Raw genomic sequence first — 19,749 nt, 5'->3', positions numbered from 1 at the left:
ATTCTGTTGCATTTCAATGTCACATTCAAGGAAAGGAATTCACTAGAGGTTGAAATGTGATCAAAGGACTGCTCTAATGTAAGAACTGATGAATGCTCTTCAAAGTATACTTTGAAATAGAAGATGACAATTTTTCAGGTTTCTCTGCATTTTAATCTCTCTCCTCTGTATGCTAAAAATGACTATACATACTCACAGAATCCTATTGAACATACTTCGAATAAAATACAGATTATTTTCTCCCATCTTAAGAGAATCCAAAGTTTTAAAAAGGGGCTGAGCTAACAAGTTTGAACTGAATTTTTTTTCATAATTTAAAAGGACTTATGCTCTATTGGAAAATGTAAATCAAAGGAATCGATATTTATTCCCAATCAGCACACTACAATTTTTTTTGCCATATTTTTCACATATTTTTCTTAACACAAATAATGCACTGTTGATATTTTAAATGCAAGTTAGTTCTGACTTTCATTAACTGCTGGCTATACACTGCATAGCAGGATATTTTCTCAAAAAAATAAAAACTTTTTAATTTCAAGCAACAGAAAAATCCAGTTATCGTAAAGAAATATTTGGTGCAGCACCATCAAGAAAGAACAGTATTGATTTGATATCAGTAAATGGAAAGTTATACACGCTGAAATGTAGACTTAATTGCATAAGAGGAGCAAAGCTGCACCTTTGGTGATGGTCCCTATCACATGATGCCATTTACATCCCTCTGTCAATCTGATTTTCCCCTGGAATTAACCCTTTACCACCAATAGCCACCAATAGCTGCCAATCCTGCAACATTCTGATCATGTATCTTGTACAACGGGGTTGTTCTGTTTCTTTGCTGGCATGCCAGAACTGAACTGACATTAGGAGATTAGATTCTCCTCCTTTCCTCCTATCCCTCATTTCCTTCACTATTCCTGAGTTCTTTCTTCCTTTACAGTAATATTTGGGCTTTTTAATACAACTATTGTTGGAACTGTGAAATTGCTTTTTAAAATAATGACAAAATTACAGAGGAATCCAAGTGCAGGAGGGTAGGTTTATGAGGATATGCAGAGATCATGGAATGAAGCAATTGTGCAAAGGAAGTGAGATGTGATAATGAAGATACTCATGCAAGTATGTAGTCATAGGTCTGGATACAATTTCATCTGTTTATTCCATGTTTTCATACCTTTCTGTCCATTTGGATGGCATGGAATGGTACAATCCCTTCTGGAACGGCAAAACAGAAAAACTAAAAGGGGGAAACAGTAGCCCTTTGTTCAGCTGATTTTCGGCACGCTGACTGTAGGGCCTACCAACTAGGGCCACTCAGATGTAGGCCCTGGCTGGCCCGCTTGGATGTAGGCCCTGGTGCTTTTCCACCCAAGGTCCATAAATCTTCGGGTTTTTTCCAGACCTTGGGTGAAAAGCTCATTTGTATAAGCACCCATTTTCTGAAGTGGTGGAAGGAAATGGAAACGAGGCCATACAAATATGACAAACAGAAACAGATAGCGATTCCATACAAAGGCACAAGACTAGTATCCAGTATCAAGGATCATGCAACTGACATGGAATAGCAGCTTCATGCAAAAAAGTCCTATGAAATATCAGAAATAAGTAAGCTTGAAATACTTCAATATTTCATCATTTGACTTGCACCTTGGTTTTTGTCTTAAAAATTGTGTATAGGATGACCTACTGTTTAAGTTGAGGGCAGGTGTTGGGACCAAAATGTAGATTTTGATATGCCTTGTGGTATCACAGGGCCCCAGAATATGATCTGGATTATGTGATTTAATTGATGTTTTAATGTTTTGTTTTGAATTGTTGGTTTTAATGCTTTTATTTATTTACCAATGTATTTTATATGCGGAATCTAATTGTTGCCCTTGTAAGGCCGCCCCAAGTCCCCTTCAGGGTTGAGAAGGGTGAGATATAAATAATAATAAAGTCAATGGTTATCTCACAAAGAGAGAAAAGTACTAGGAAAATAGCCCCCCTGGCATCTGCTGTTTTTCTATCCAGAACATTGTATACAGGGGGCAACAATCAAATCAACCAAAGTGCTCTCTGCCCCAAAACTAGGCCTAAAGCCAGACTGCAATGTGTCCAGACATTCTACTTCATTCAAGAATCCATGGAATTGGGAAGCCACCCTACACAATAGAACCTCGCGCAACAATGGAGTATTAGAGGCAGGTTAAAAATGATCCCATAGAGCATGGCACGTGAGAAAAAGAATTACAGCAAGAGTGGGAAAATGAGCTGTCAATAATCAAATGATGTTACATCTGCACTGTCGTATCATCAAACAGATTGCTCTACAAAGGAATGTTGGTTCCAGGTGAATGTATACTTTCTCTAAGAGGAATGGAGAACTAGAACTGCTGTTAACCTTGCGGTGTGACTGTATCAATCCATTCATACCCAGTGGTGTATACAAAGACAACAGAGTTACCCAACTTAATTTCTCCTCATTTTAATTCTGTTACCTTTCAGATATTTATTAATTTTATTTGAAGAAATACTAAGGCATATGTCATTATGCTAATACCATACTAGTCAGAAGTTGATACATATAGCACAGCAGCACAAAAGTTCAAGTAGTTCTAACTATAGCTGCCACCTGATCATCCAGGTTAAAACACAGCACTGTGCCATCCCTCCAAAGCTACCTGAATTCTAATTTTTAAATCAATATATCATTTTGTTTGACTTCAACTCCAATTATATGTGATCACTGATCATGCTGATTGGAGCTGATGGGATACAGAGTCTAGGAACATCTGAGGGCCTCATGTTTTCAACCTTGCTTTTAAACAACTGAATGTTTGTTAAATGTTAAATATTACCACAAGATTCTACCATGTTAGAAAGATTACTGGGAATTGTTCTGCCCAAATATTAATGTGAATTTGCTATCTAAACTATCTAAAATGTTTTCCCTGTTCCAAACTTATTTTGGAACCATTATTCTGCACGATCCTGTGTAAAGACTGAGTCTAAATTTTGTTATGTTTAGAATTTTAAATTATTATTATTTTGTTTGTTACGTGCTTCACAGCTCAAGATAGAGTACAACACAGCCAAAACACATATACCAAAATATGTAGTACAAAGATTAAATAGAGTAGAGTCTCACTTATCCAACATTCTGGATTATCCAACACAATCTGCCTCCTGCCCGGATCCACAGCTGTTTCTCTAGGCAGCAAGGACCGAACTTTTTATGGATTTAACTTTCGACAATGTTGTTACTGTAAATTCATTTTATGCAATTCCATCTTTATTTGTAATCAATTTGTTAGTAACCAATGTTTTTATAGTCAATGTTTTCAATACATTGCGATGTTTTGGTGCTAAATTCGTAAATACAGTAATTACTACATAACGTTACTGTGTATTGAACTGCTTTTTCTGTCGATTTGTTGTAAAATTTGTAAAATCATAATGTAATTTGATGTTTAATAGGCTTTTCCTTAATCCTTCCTTGTTATCCAACATTTTTGCTTATCCAACGTTCTTCTGGCCCATTTATGTTGGATAAGTGAGACTACCGTGAGTGCAAAAAGTTAACACAAGTATTTTGTATTTCAGTGCATCTGTTCTAAGCATGTTTACCGTGAGACTATTCTCGTAGATTTCAAAAAATCTAATTATCAGTAAGTATGGATTGCAGTCTTAGAAAAGGTCCATTTTTTTCTATTCTGTTATGTATTATGTAAAAAAATATTAAAATCAGGGCTACCCCAAAGCTTGCAACCATTGTTTTCATTATTGCCTTCAAATAAATGTGTAATTAAAATACGTATTAAATTAAATAGCCTTTGAAGTTTCTAATGACAGTCAATAGTAAAAAAAAAATTGAATCACATATTTAGGAATTCAGCGATTAGTTATGCACAAATTAAAGAATGCCCAGAGTAGCAAAAGAGCAGTCAGAAAACATTCCCAAATTGACATTTAATCAAAATGGCCATTTCACCATGGAAATAAATTCCCTGGGTTACACTGTCTACAGTTCCATTTTTATAAATACTGATTGTTTTAATAAACCCAAAGATGAGGCAAGAATTGTACTGTATCAGTGAACCATATCAGCTAAATGCCATCTCAAATATTGTAACAGTGATTAGTTTAGAGCTTAAATTGCATACACAACTAGATAAAGCCAGATCCCAAAGATGAAGCAATTATCACCCTCAACTGATTAGTAATTGCATAGAGACATTAATCTGTAGTGCAGCATAGCTTTCTATTCATTTGCATAAATGCTAGCTTCACTTTTAAATTCATTTCGCTCTGTGAGATTTTGTTAGCATGTAAATCTTGCTTTATGCAGGTAAACATATTTTAATGTTACCGTATTACTGAATTTACTTTTGCTAACTTTTATTTGCACTGTACAGTACAAGATGCATAATTGAGTCAATAATTCTCTGTGCCTGTTCATGATTGACACAAGTTCATACCTAGCTTCCTTAAAGGTGTACTTCTTAAGTGTTTTATGATGTGGTGTCAGAAGTCAAGTTTTAAATCAGTAGGTCCCTAAAATAAGAAAGGAAATAGCACTGTATTCTCTGCATCAGAAGCTTTCAGCTTTTATAATCATGAAGTATAGCCTAAATGGAAAGAAGTATTTCCTTTTTATTCCTTAGCCGGAAAGTGGAAAGAAGAGTGCAAGTAAATTCACTTATTTGTGCTATGGGGAATGAAATATCCACAATGGTTAGTATTAATGCAATCACCTATGGATTCTCTGAAATACTAGTAGAGCTCATGGTTCAGAATGAATGTCAAGTGCATTCTGTTCCAGACCTCTTACTGAAGAAAACAAAAAATGCGGAATGCACTTCAAAGATTTTCTTGCTAGTGTTTGGGCACGGAAAACCTTTTAGAGGTACTTATGCATATCTTCTTTCTGACTCTTTGGGGACAATATAACCCTTTCTTGAACTTGATAAAAGAAAATGATTTGCACCAAGTATTGCAATACCAGTGCCTTCCAATCAGAACAATGAGATTCATCCCAATATGTTCCAGGAAAAGTGCTGATCATAGCAATTACCTTGTCAAGATCTCCCACTCTCTGCATGTATATAGATGATAATACATTAGAGGGTGATGTTAAAGCTTATATATAAACTGTGTGCTTCTCACAGCATCTGAGTAGGTTTAATCAAATTCAAACAGCTTCAGATTCAAATGAGACCTTCAAGAAATCTTAAAATTATGACCTAACACCCTCATTCACATGTGCAACACACACACAATAAGAGCATTAGAACACTGATATACTCTGCAGAAAACATGAGACATATCTCACACATTCTCCACAGAAAAGAGTCATTGTTATCTGAGAGCAAAGCAACTTTATACAGCATCTAGTCAAACTATAAAAATACATGTCTAGTGATCTGTGTTCTGATACAACAAAATGAAAGTAAGTTAGGACATGAATTGTTATTTTTTTAAAAGCCTGCTGTAGCACATGCAAAAACAAAATAATCCAATGTAATCTGAATAGATGCTACCAAGAATTTACAATGTATCTTTTTACAAGTAAACCAGGCTTATTGTTTGATGGCATAACATTACACAATAACTACAATGTGTGATATCCATGCGTTTGAGGTGAACAGATTTTTAAGCAAAACACACCAAAAAGTCTAGAAGTCATTTCTTCAGGGACATTACACAATGAATTATGTGCAACATTACCATTACAATGTAGACAGTGTCTACTCTTTATAAAGGAGCATGTCCCTGAACAGAAAGTGCACTTTTCCATTTCAGGATATCATATGCAGAGATTAATGTTCAAGTAAATAGTCCTTGAAGAAGAAGAAAAAACACATTGTAACAAAATGTTTGAACAAGGTGCAGTATCATAGCGATGAAGATAGAGAATAAGGTTGGGGCAATGACACATTCCTGTTTGTCACCTTAAATGGTCACTTTGGGAGCCTTTACTGTCCAAGACTATTGCCATCATGGAGGAATCGTAGAATGTTTATTTATTTATTTATTTTATTTACAGCATGTATATTCTGCCCTTCTCACCCCAAAGGGGGCTCAGGGCGGATCACATTACACATATAGGCAAACATTCAATGCCTTTTAACATAGAACAAAGACAAGACAAACATAGGCTCCGAGCGGGCCTCGAACTCATGACCTCCTGGTCAGAGTGATTCAATGCAGCTGGTTACAGCTGGCTTGCTCTCCCGCCTGCACCACAGCCCGAATGTTCACAAATTTGTCAGGGCATCCAATTTTGGGGGGAATGGTTCAGAGAGCACTGCGATTCACTGTGTTGAATGCTTAATGTAGCTTAAATCTTTATCAAAAAGGAACCATCCCTTCTCTGAGTAGAAAGGCAAACGTCTTGTCTTGGAAGAACCTAAAAGATGTTGGCGCTTTCCCCTTTCCATAGAATACTCCTTAACTTACCTATGGGTCATATCAAAATCCATAATTTAGGGACCCAAATCCTACCCTTGACATATACGAGGTCAACTTATACATTAATATATTCAGTATATATTTGCTCTATATGTCAATATGGAAGGGAAGGCATTGCTTCCTAAATGACCTTGTTTCCTAGAAGAATTCTGCTCTCCTCCCCTTACTTATGTTTTCCTTCAGTTTCCAAATTTCTAGAATTGTAGAGATTAAGACCTATAACTCTTACACCTGCTATATTTGCACTGCCTTGGTAACTCTGCATCCTTTTCCTTGGGCACCTAAATTTTATTTCTAAACATTTGGCTGAAAATTTAAGTTGCTGCAGTCCTAGAAATTTATGGATTAAGAGAAATCTTCATTGGAAGGCAGGACCTTTATGGAGAAGAGGGATTCTCTCATCCCCATTCCTGTTTCCACACTTTACCCTTTCTGTCACCACTCCATTTAAAACTACATCCTCATTGCTCATCCACCTGCAGACACCTGCCATGGAGAACAAGATCTGAAATGGACAAATCTTAACTGTCCCTTTATTTTGTTATTTCTGTCAATCAAAATCAATTTGAGCAGAGGAAGGGCAAGAAGGAGAAGGCAGCTGAAACTTTTCTCCTTGAAGCTGCTTTCTTCTACATTGAAATTTTTTGGCCCAAAGCTAATAATTAATTAAATGTGTTCTCTCCTTATGAAAAAGCCTACAGGGAAGTTAACCTTTTCTTTGGAGATGAGAATGTGCAGCCACAAATTTGGGAGGAGATAATGAATAAAGCCTTAGAAGTGAAAGCTTTTAACAAAGGGTTGTTAATTACTGCATTGATTTAATTGTTCTGTGTAATTATTTTAAAAAACCTTTTAGTACGATTAGTAGTTTATGTTGAATTTTATTTAAATGTTTCCTTATAGTATGGTTTTAATTCCAATCTTGGTAATGTATAAGCTGCCTTGAGTCTCAGTTTTATGGAAAATTTGGTACATAAATAAACTTCTTCATTGTCATCATCATTGCAAGAGCTAGAGGATCTATGATTCCTATAATGATGCAGGAATCAGTTATGGAAAATGTGGAATAAAAAAAAATAAACGTGACAGTGCTCAGTATTCCTGAGAAATATATAATTTTAATAAACAGATTTACCAGGGGTTGCACCCAAGGCCTGGAGCAACCTATGACCACAGCACCACACAAGAGTCAAGATATAAGTAAACAGTTTCTTGTAAAAACACACAAAAATATATGAAAATAGCAGTAATGAAGAAAGGAAAGGAATAATCCAAAACAGGTTTAGTAGGAAGTGATCCACACAGGAATTCGAATGTCTCATGAAAGTCCAGAGATCACACAGTCCAAGAATAGCAAAAAGCCACAATTGCAGCATAAATCCATAAGCAACATACCTACTTAGAAAACAAGAATAATGAAACAAGAATACAAAAACCAAGATGCTTAAATCCAAAAAAACAGGACTTCACTTGGCACAAGAACTCAGGCCTAGATTCTGTCTTAAACACCAACATCGCCTGAACTGAAGTTAGGATAATCAACTGGCTGTTGATAAGCAGACATGAAGTCATGCCGCTTCCTATGGACCTTCTCTATCTGTTTCTCACGTAACCATGTTGATCTACAGAGCTGGCTCTCTGCCCTAATCTGCAAATGAAGATCCTTGCTCAGCTCTGTGCCGTCAGGTGTTTTCTGATGACAACTGACTGTTAATTCATCTTCACTCGACCCCTTAGCTAAAAATGTTGCTTCTGACTCCTCTGTGACTAACCTTGGAGCTCATCGACACTGAGGTAACTGCATCCTCTTGGTCTGCATCACTATCGGAAGAATTCCATTCCCTTGGCCTGTATCACTTTGAATCCCACAATTCAAAGCCCACAATCCTTTCTGAATCCAAATCATCATTAAACCCATCAGTGACTGCTCAGCTACAACACCAAGTAAGCTATTATATACTTTTTTCTTTCTTTTTAATAACACAAACATCACTGACTGTTCTGATCCATTCTCGGTTACACTGACTAAAATTATACATCTGTGCACATGACTAGAATTAATGTCAGAGGAAAACCTTTACCTTTACTATAGCTGTCATAGCTATTTAAATAATAACCAGTATAAATAATATCCTTGCCAGAGTAATACGAATATTGTACTGAATATATTTTTAAAAGCATTCTGAGAAAAAAGACAGGTTGCTTACCTGTAACCATGTTTCTTCGAGTGATTCTCTGTGAATTCACACTTGTGGAGTATACTGTGCCTGCGCAGGTGCTAACGGAAACTTCTCAAGCTTTATATTTTCAATTTTTTAGTACATATAAGGCACTCTAGCTCCACGCTCCCCAGTTCCTGAACCGCAGTAGCAGCTAGAAAGGGGGAGGTTTGATGTTGAGGGGAAGACAGGTGGGTTACTGTGAATTCACAGAGAATCACTTGAAGAAACATGGTTACAGGTAAGAAACCTGTCTTTCTTCTTCGAGTTCTCTGTGAATGCACACTTGTGGAGACTAGCAAGCTGTGGTTACAAATGGCAGGGCAAGCATAAAACCAACACCAGTATGTAAACCAGCCAATATGTGTCCATTGTACATTAGTAAAAAGAAGGGAGCCATACTAACCCTCCTGAAAGTGTCAGTTTATCAGCAAATGAATGTTTCTTAAGATGAGACATTCATAACTAGAAGTGGCCACTTTAACATACTAGGTAGTTTCTGGTCATGTAGAAGGCACAAGGTTGTTGACTGTCACACAGAACTGTCCAGCAACTTATCACTGAGAAGTGTCTGTAGTGATCAGAGGTCCACAGGTGCCCATGGCATACGGCACCTCAATCACCTTTTGGTAGTGGGGAAGGCCACGAGATATATCTCTGTCCAACCGAAAACACAATCGAGGCTGAAGGGCCAGTTGAATCGGCTTAAGAAAAGAATGTTTTCAAGGAAAGGCAGTTTGGGATGTGGCAAAACCTGTCACCTTGTTTTACACATCATGAGGCCTATAGAGCCTTTCCCTCTATGTGTGTATATATGTGTATACCTACACACACACACACACACACACACACACATATATATATATATATATATATATATATATATATATATATAGAGAGAGAGAGAGAGAGAGAGAGAGACTGATATTCAGAAATATTATATCCTCCTTTAAATAGCTGGATTGGCATGAATGTCATTTGAAAGGATGGTGGGAAATATTCTTGTTGTGGTTAGTGAGCTCGCTCCCATTGTGAGACAGGGTCAAGGAAATGCTGGAGGCCAGCACTGACTGAGCAAAAACCGCATGTGGTTGGGATGTCACCTCAAGTCTGTAATTCATGCTGAAAAGGTCATGAGGTTGGTCCAAATGGCCGCTTTGTGAATAGAGGCCAGCGAAACACCATAGAGGGTGGCCATAGGAGCTGCAAGGCCTCAGTTGAGCGAGATCGGACCGACTGGGGTGGGGAACAGTGTGTTAGATGGCAGCCAATCTCCCTGGCCAATGTAACCCAATGGGGGGGGGGTTGCTGGGCCAGAATCAAGTGCCCCAGGTTTGTATAGTCCTTGGGGGTGAAGAGGACGAGAAGACATTTTATCAACCGGGTCCAAACATTGAGAAGATGTAGATAGTTATTGAGAGGCAATGCATGGAACAAAGAAAGGCTGGATATAGGATGTCCTGATCTGTGCAGAAGGGTGACGGCACCCTGGAAAAAGAGGTAATGCCCGTGTTGTGGACCGCACGATGTCTTGTGGGAAAAGAGGGACAGGGGTCGTCCACCCATCGGGCCCCCAACTTGGAGGGGTGGCAGACTGACGTGATAGCCACAAGGAAGGCAGTTTTGTATGACACCAATCAGAGATTTGCGGTAGCGAGGAGCCTTAACGGTGTTCAGTCCGGGTGTGAGGACATCAAGTCTAGGATTTATTTCGACAATGGGGAATGCACATAGTGGACATACCCTGAGTGGTGTAAATTGTCAACTTTCGTGTCGTTAAGAGGTACCAATTATTGAATTGCTTCAATCTGTTGATTATAAGCACCATAAGTGCCCTGCACCATAGAATAGAGAAGGTATTAGCCTCATCAGGAGAGGGCAATTCCTGTTGATCTGGAAAATCTACCCTTTCTGGGGTATTTTCCGAAGGGTTGGAATCAGAGTTAAGATTGCTGTAGAAGATGGGGGCCGCAGTAAGCCTAAACCTGATCAGGTGATAGTTGGTCCATAGCAACGGAGCGATGTTAAGCTCCTCCACACCGCCACCTTCCTCCCATCCCTGGCAGAAAACCAAGTCAAGTGTGTGCCCCACACTGTGGGTGGGACCAGATACCAATTGAGACAGCCCCATGGTTGCCATGGTGGCCATGAACTCCTGAGCCACTCCAGTAAGGATGGTCTCAGCATGAACATTGAAGTCCCCCAGCAGTAAGAGCCGCTGGGACTCCAACGCCAGGCCGAAAACCATCCCCTCTAACTCAGTCAGGGAGACTGTAGTGCAGCGGGGTGGACGGTACATTAGCAGAATCCCTAATCTGTCCCGGTCACCCATTCTAAGGTGGACACATTCAAACAAGGTTGAATGTGGGATGGGGCACCTTGTCAGGGGAATGGAATCCTTTTAGACCACTGCAACACTACCTCCCCATCCTTCAGATCTTGGTTGGTGCTGCACGGAGTACCCAGGAAGACAGAGTTGGGTGAGATTAGCCCCACCTGCCTCATCCAACCAGGTCTCCGTTATGAACGCCAGGTCTGCTCATTCGTCCAAGATGAGGACTTGGATGATTGCAGTTTTTCCATTTACAGACCTGGCGTTCAACAGCACCACCTTTAATCCGGAGGGACCGCCAGCCTGGGTATCCAAGTTTACCATATCAGGAGGCCGTTTTAAATCTCGCTTTCCCATATCTCCCCCTCCCCTGGATTATTTCTATGGGGACCCCTCGGCTAGTGGACACCCCCTCCCTCTACTTGGTCCCTCTCACTTTCTTTTGTCATTGGACTGGCACTAGCTTTTAAATATAAACAAGAACCCTGTTTTAACTGTGTCCCACTCCACTCTCCTTTGAGTGCAACTCCTTCCTTTCCCCACTCTCCCCACTTGGGAGTTACTGAGGTAAAGTGCACCATAAAGATCTGTAAGTCCCTCCCTCCTTGATTGTTCCCGAAAGTGCAGAGTGCTAAGGGGGGGGGGGGGGGAGATCCAATTCATAGGTTATTAAAATAGAATTGCTGGGGTGGGGAAAATAAAACAGCAAGCTAAGGGACAGTAATAGGTTCACAATTAAAGTGCCAGAAGCTATAGCTCTTATTGCAGCATTACGCCGTTCTTTAAATGATAAAGTGCCTTTGTGCTTCGGCATACCCCCAATCAGAATGTGGTTATTCTGTAGGTCAGTAATAAGGCACACCCTCCCCAAGCCTCATAGGCAACCCACGCCACCCCCCCAACTAGTTGCTCCGACTAAACACAGTTCATGGCAGCATAGAATCATGGAATCATAAATAGTAGAGTTGAAAGAGACCTGATGGGCCATCCAGTCCAACCCCCTGCCAAGAAGCAGGAAATTGCATTCAAAGCACCCCCGAATAGTAAAAGTTCATTGTAAAGTATTAAAAACAATAAGTTGTAGCAGCAAGGTAAGTGCTTAGTCCAAATGATTATCAGTAGAATGATTACAGTGCATCTCTAGATGGAACAGGACTCCAGAGCAGTCCAGTGGTAGGTTGGGTGGGCAGGCAATGCACTGACCCAGTCAGTCTAGATGGTTAGTGGGTAGACTCACTGTAGCAGCGGGGACCAAAAGATGGAAATGTGCCTTTAGTCTTGTGTGGGCAGTGGGCGATTGAAGCCCCCAGCCAAACGGTGAACTGCCCACAGCAGCGGCCAGCAGGAAACCCCTCCACGGCGCTGCTCAGCCCCAAGGCACGCCGCCACTGTGGCAACCAACGCGGCGTCCCTTGGCATTAGGTCCTGGTGAGGTGGTCAACAGCAGACCAGTGGCCACTGGCAGCCAACCCACAGCCAAAACTCCCCTTCAGTGCAGCGAAACCTCTCCCTCAGCGCAGCAACCATGGCAGGGATCGGTGGTCTGTAGACACAGAAAGGCCCTTCCTATCACCCACCATGGCAGAAACGATCCAAGGTCCGGGTTGCCATCGCAAAAGGCGAGGCAGCTGCCAGGCAATGATGCCACGCCGCCGATTCCAGCCCAACGAAGATGGGCCGACAGTGGGAAGCAGCAGCTAGAGTAGCCGCTCCACGTACCAGCAGCGATGAGAGCAGCCAGCAACTGACGAGGATCTCAGCCTGGGCTCCGGTGGAGGCCTCAGATCAAAACAGTACACTTGGCCCCAGAAAGATCTCCCAGCAAGGTATGGGATGATATGGGGACAATGGTATGGTCCTTAAAGACACAAAAAGGCTTCTTTTTAAAAAAAAAAAACACGCCAATTTCAATGGTGGATTCAATGGCGGGCAAAGCCTTCCTCTCTCCCAAGCCAAGCTCCCGATAGTTCCTCGCTCTTGCCCCTCCAATAATGCTAGAACTCTCCCCAGGTGGCCCAAGTTGTATTCAGTCCAGCAAGGGGAAGAGAGGAGGGGATGGGAGGGAGCTCTTACTTCCAGAAACGCTGTGGCATCTCCCTCGTCCTCCTCTCGCTGAAGCCCAGGTTGTATTCAGTCCAACAAGGGGAAGAGAGGAGAGGGTGGGTGGGAGCTCTTCCAGAAACGCTGAGGCATCTCCGTCGCCCTCCTCTTGCTGAAGCCCAGATTGTATTCAGTCCAGCAAGGGAAAGAGAGGAGGGGGTGAGAGGGAGCTCTTACTTTCAGAAATGCTGGAACAGGGATGTGTCATTGCCCCAACCGTATTTTCCATCTTCATCGCTATGATACTCCATCTTGTTGATGGGAACCAGAGTGGAAATCATCTATCAGACAGATGGCAAGCTATTTAATCTCAGCAGACTGAAAGCCAAAAGCAAGGTCACAGCCAAATCTGTTATAGAACTCCAATGTGTCGATGAAAACATAGTCTGTGCACATTCAGAAGAAGACTTACAAACCACTCTAAACACCTTTGCAGAAAAATACGAGAAGCTTGGTGTTGTGGCACAGCCATCATGGCCTGTATTCCATCAAGAGATGGAGTGGGAAATAGATGATGCTGCGGATTTTGCAGACATTTCTGCCCCGGACAGGGGCCCCTTGGCCTTGCAGCTGCCTGATATGCTTGTTCCAGAAGAACCATTAATTGGCGAACATTCCGACGTCTCCTCATTGTTACCTACACCAGATGGTGTTGACCTGGGTGAAGATGAGACTTTTAATTGGAAGGAATTTGTTACAAAAGATAGGAGCAGGAGAGAGGGAGTCAGATGGAGTTGAAGGTTAGCTCTCAAGTTGGATAATGGCTAACTTTCCCATGAGAAGTTTTGTGGGTCCTATACTGCTTAATTTTGCAGACTTGGGATTCTTTAAAAGTGCCCCTCACTGTATTGTCATTGTGGTGTCAACTTTGTCTTTCCTCGGAAGAGGTTCCAGTTTCCAGCTCCTTGCCTTGTCTCCTGTTTCCGTGTCGAATTCCCAGTTCCAGGTGAGCAGCGCCGTGCCGCAACTCCCAAGTAGACCTCTCCTTGTACCAAGATTTCCTTGTTTCTGAATCGAGATTGACTCTGCCTTGTTTACCTTGCTTTTTTGCTCCTGCTACAAGACTTTTTGAGTGGATTTGGAGTTTGCAGATTTGCAGCACTGTGTTCCTGCTATTGTTTCATGGACAAACTTTGATTTCTTGGAGGAAACTATCGAGTTTTCATTTGTGGATTACAATTTGGACATTTCTGAACTACAATTGGCTATATATAAAGAACTATTTCTTACTCTGACTTTCTGCCTTAATTCCGCATAGATATATACTCCGCTTCAATAAATGGCTTGTGTGTTATATTGGCTCCGGTCTGTTTTTTGAGTGTTCATGCTGCTTTGGGATGCAACACTCACTGAATATCGAGAAAACCAAAGTGCTTTTCCAGCAGGCACCAGCCAATCCCTCTGCAAGGCCAGAAATACATCTTAAGGGTGTAACATTAGAAAATGTTGACCATTTCCGCTACCTTGGCAGCCACCTCTCCACAAAAGTCAACATTGACACTAAAATACAACACTGCCTGAGCTCTGCGAGTGCAGCATTTTTCTGAATGAAGCAGAGAGTGCTTGATGATCGGGATATCCATAGAGATACCAAGGTGCTCGTTTATAAAGCCATTGTCCTCCCAACCCTGCTATACACCTGCGAAACATGGACGGTCTACAGACGTCACACTCAACTACTGGAGCAATTCCATCAGCGTTGCCTCCAAAAAATCCTGCAAATCTCTTGGGAAGACAGGCAGACAAATGTCAGTGCACTGAAGCAATGCTCCTACACCATCAACTCTGCTGGACTGCCCACATTGTACGAATGCCCAATCACCATCTCCCAAAGCAGTTACTCTACCCACAACTCAAGAATGGGAAACGGAATGTTGGTGGACATGAAAAGAGATTTAAAGATGGGCTTAAAGCCAACCTTAGCAATTGTGGCATAGACACTGAGAACTGTGAAGCCCTGGCCCTTGAGCACTCTAGCTGGAGGTCAGCTGTGACCAGCAGTGCTGCAGAATTCGAAGAGGCACGAATGGAGAGCTTAAGGGAGAAACGTGCCAAGAGGAAAGTGCGTCAAGTCAACCCTGACCAGGACCACCTTCCATCTGGAAACTGATGTCTTCTCTGCAGGAGAACATGCGGGTAAACAATCGGTCTCCACAGCCACCTACGCATCCACCACCAAGACACTACACCTGGAGGACCATCATCCTCAAACTACGAGGGATTACCTAAACGAAAGATTACCAGAACCGTCTTCCACTTGGAAACCAATGTCTCCACTGTGGGAAAATATGCGGATCAAGAATAGGTCTCTTCAGCCACCTATGGACCCACCCCCAAGACCCCACAACTGGAGGACCATAATCCTCGATCTATGAGGGATCGCCTAAGTAAAGTAAGTTAATAATTAATCCATACTATTTGAATAAATAAACTACTGAATTACACAACAATAAAAGTGAATTACTGTACCTGTGATAATAACATCTACCGTTACATCTTCGTATGTAGGATTCTTGAAGTTTATGATGATTGAGGAATGGTGACCAACACAAGAACTTACACTAGCTGGGTCCATTGGCTGAGGAATCAGACCAACACCAGACAAGAAAAATTCCCATTCCTCAAGCTGCAGGAAAAAAAATAGAAATATTGGCATTTTAAGTAGCAAATTTCAATGTAATTCTTTTTCTATACTTCTGGAAATTGGAAATTTAAATTAAAGCGTAATAGCCCCAGTCAAGTGGCACTGGTACACACAGAGGAACTCTGCTGGAAATGTAGAGATCTGTGGGACTTTTTCATATCCAGTATGCAATATTCGATATAATAATAACATCGAAATATTACAAAATTTTTATGGTTCAGTTTTCAATCTTACTTATTTGGAAGGTGCTTTTCCCATCTCCACTGTTGACTTTTTTTTCGTGTCAGGAGCAAACTGAGTCGCTTCTGGTGTGAGTGAATTGGCCGTCCGCAAGGAGACGCCCGGATGTTTTTGATGTTTTTACCATCCTTGTGGGAGGCTTCTCTCATGTCCCCACATGAAGCTGGAGCTGATAGAGGGAGCTCATCCACGCTCTCCCCAGGTGGGATTCGAACCTGGCAGCCTTTAGGTCAGCAACACAACCTTCAGGTTACAAGGCTTTACCTCATTACGCCACCGGGGGTGTTGACATAAGAAACACATAACACAGTGTATCGGCTTGCTTTGTTCAAAAAGGCCATATCAAAAGGTAAGAAATATTACATCAGATTTTGCATGGAGTAGCTATGTCACATTGCATTATGCACAAGGTTTTAAAAAAACAGTACTATAACTTGAAACCAAATAAATTGTTCTCTGGATATTCTACTGTATAGTGATTATAAATGACAATGTAAATGTTCCTTTTTAAGGAAACCAGAACAGCTGGGATGCCTACTCAACACACAATTTGGTTTAAACACCAATTTGGTTATTCAGAAAATAGCCAGATAAATCTCAGACTAATTCACAATTCAACCTGGATCAAAATCCAAATCATGATTTGGTAATCCATGTTGTTTTGTCAAAATTGGATGACATTTGCAGATATAGTAGTCCCTTGCATGTGGGTTTATACCTGACAAACATCAAAGGTCCACATAGTCAAAACAATGGTATTCCCCATAGTAACCTATGGATGCGAGAGCTGGACCATAAGGAAGGCTGAGCAAAGGAAGATAGATGCTTTTGAACTCTGGTGCTGGAGGAAAATCCTGAGAGTGCCTTGAACTGCAAGAAGATCCAACCAGTCCATCCTCCAGGAAATAATGCCCGGATGCTCACTGGAGGGAAGGATATTAGAGGCAAAGCTGAAGTATTTTGGCCACATCGTGAGGAGACAGGAAAGCTTGGAAAAGATCACGATGCTGGGGAAAATGGAAGGAAAAAGGAAGAGAGGCCGACCAAGGGCAAGATGGATGGACAGCATCCTTGAAGTGTCTGGCTTGACCTTGAAGGAATTGGGGGCGGTAATGGCCGACAGGGAGCTCTGGCGTGGACTGGTCCATGCAGTCACGAAGAGTCGGAGATGACTAAACGACTGAGCAGCAGCAGCAAACATCAAACAAATAGATGAAAGCTTTATGCTACATGCATTTATACTTTTAAAAAGAAAGAAGCTGCTAAGATTTTATTTTATTTTACAGAATTGGATAAGATCTTCTGGATAAAATCTTTTAAGAAAGAACATTTTAAAAAGATTTTAGTGAAGAGGCACAAGGAGACATGTGCAGGAGTAATCTCTATGGTTTGATAGTTTCCTAATTTTTTTTGCAGAGACACTATTACAACTTCTATTCTCTGCTGGCTATAAATCCCTTAAAATGCTTCAGGGCATTTTCTGGCTCAGCTTCAATCCATTTTATAGGAGTCCTGCTTTAATCTGGATATTCACTAGTTCTCTCTCTACTTCGATCTGGAATTTGCCAAATATGAAGTATGTACATATACTTCATCAAAATGTACATAATATCATTTCATTAAGAACTGAGTGTTTCTAGAGACATACATGCAACAGTCCTTCTTAAGAAATAAGCCCTACAAAATGTAGTGGGATTTATACAATGATATTAGTTTGTTACTTCAAAGACAGGAAATAATACAAATGACTAATCTGAAAGCATACCAAGAAAGTGGATAAAAATAATTCAAGACTTGAATAAAAATATAAAGTGCAAGACAACAATATTAACAATCCGAATTCAAAAGTTTACATAGGCAACAACCCGATGTTCAAATAATGTAGTCAGACTTATTTTTGCAAAAAAGCTTCATATCTCACAATTGTTGTTTTTAACTGGCACTTAATTAACTAACCAAGTGTTAATTAGGAGAAGTCAATCCAGTATTTTGATTACTTTTTCTACTAGTTTTTTTGAAGTTCCTATATATTTGAGAAGATGCATTATTCAAAGCTGCATATTAAGCAGAATATTTTGGAAAGAATCTAAATAAAGGATACATGATAGGATGAAATAACAGATCCATTTCACTTCTAACTTTTCAAAGCACTATTGGTTTCATTCCATTACCTACTTATGTTACCAGTTTGCTGAGAGGACTAGGCAACATCAAGATATTAACATGTGGAGGAAACATTATATTCAACCTGGCATTTCAGTTGTGCTGTTCCAACAAAATTAATTTAGGTAATAAAAAAAACAAGAGTAAAGTGATTATAGCTTGAGTTCAAATTCATATCAAAGAGAGTTCTTCGCACAACTCAAAAGCAGAAACAAATGAAGCAGATGATAATAATCCAGAGTCGTTTCTCTCAATTCAGAAATGAAGCACAATCAGAAATAGTTACTGCTTGTCCTACAAAGAGCTACCATTAGTTGATTTTAGATTAGTTCTGCTATTCATCTTTGAGATGGATTAAAGTATCAGTGCAGAAGCATTTAATCACTGAAATCAAGGAAAGAAAATCAATGTCATTTTTAAGGTTTAAGTTTTGCTGTGCTTTTTATATATATTGTAAAAAAAAAAATCTCTGAAGGGCTTTGCCATAAATCTCAGCATTACCTTGTTGCAAATAAGAAAAGAGTGAAATATTCTCAAGTTACTTTTTACCAATGTGATCATAGTCTAGTAGCATTGCCTTTAGAAATGCTGTGGACAAGTTGGTTTCAAATGATTTAGGGATGAAAAGAGCAAAGACAAGTCACAAAGGTTATGGCAAAATACTGAAAGGTTGATAGGACTGGACATTGCAGGTGAAAGGATGAGATATTGATTAAAGGTTTGGCTGAGATAAAATCTTGGAGATTTGCCACTAGTTGACAGGAAAGATACACGTCAACAAAAAAAAAAGCATCAAGTCTCCAGAACTCAATTTCAACCTGAAATGTTTTTGTGAATTATTTACGTGTTTCATTGGTTTGGTATTTTATAAAGAACCAAACTTTTAATTTATTGACCAGAGTTCTGTGAGCTATTATGGTTTTAGAGAGAGTAATAACATTTTATCGTCTCAAACTGTCCTTGAGGTTAGACCATCCATACAAAAAATGCTAGCACTTTGCTTTACCTTTTCCCCCTTTTCCAATAAACACAAGAGAAGGAAGAACAATCTAAACAGTCTCCTTTACAAATTGAATTAACCTTCTGTGGTTAGATTTTAAGGCAATGTTAACTGCAGATAACAAAATTAAATTTAGGATCTGAGTCCTATCCTGTTTTGAAAAGTTCCTGGAGAGAGAACAGATTTAAAATTAGTGTAAGCATTTTACATCATTCTAATAGGGGCAAATAGAACCTAGGAGGTTAAAATATCTTTAAATGAGGTGGGCATGGGAGTTAGAACACCATAGGACAAATGACCTTATATAGAGTGATGAGTCCAATCCTATTTATACTGCCTCCACCACACCACCAAAAAACAAATTGGATATTGGACAATTTGTAACTGTAATAAATAAACAGTAAATAAATAATAGGAGCATTAAATGATTCTGTTTTTAAAATTAATGTTTCATAAATATTTCATGCAGTTTCATGAATGGTCAACAGTCCCTTCACTTTACAGGCAATCCCTGAGTTACAAATGACTCATAGTTCAGAACAGGATTGAGACAGCGGAAAGTGAGAGAAATCTACCCCTCAGAAGGGAAATCTAC

The 19,749-nt window shown here is 40.2% G+C and overlaps 1 protein-coding gene across 7 annotated transcripts in view; it reads right to left on the bottom strand.

The window, feature by feature from the left end:
• The window catches only part of cfap47 (cilia and flagella associated protein 47), a 411,656-nt gene that overhangs the window by 77,156 nt on the left and 314,751 nt on the right, over positions 1 to 19,749 (bottom strand). For all 7 annotated transcript variants that reach the window (XM_003218926.3, XM_062977173.1, XM_062977171.1 and 4 more), the window contains one exon: positions 15,577 to 15,733. In XM_003218926.3, the coding sequence (XP_003218974.3) occupies positions 15,577 to 15,733 (157 nt within the window). The remainder of the gene's footprint in view (positions 1 to 15,576; positions 15,734 to 19,749) is intronic.

The sequence above is a fragment of the Anolis carolinensis genome, chromosome 3 (genome assembly GCF_035594765.1).
Source record: "Anolis carolinensis isolate JA03-04 chromosome 3, rAnoCar3.1.pri, whole genome shotgun sequence".
Classification (NCBI taxonomy): domain Eukaryota; kingdom Metazoa; phylum Chordata; class Lepidosauria; order Squamata; family Dactyloidae; genus Anolis; species Anolis carolinensis.
Note: the sequence above shows the minus strand (reverse complement) of the source record. Positions and strands in the feature narration are given on the sequence as shown.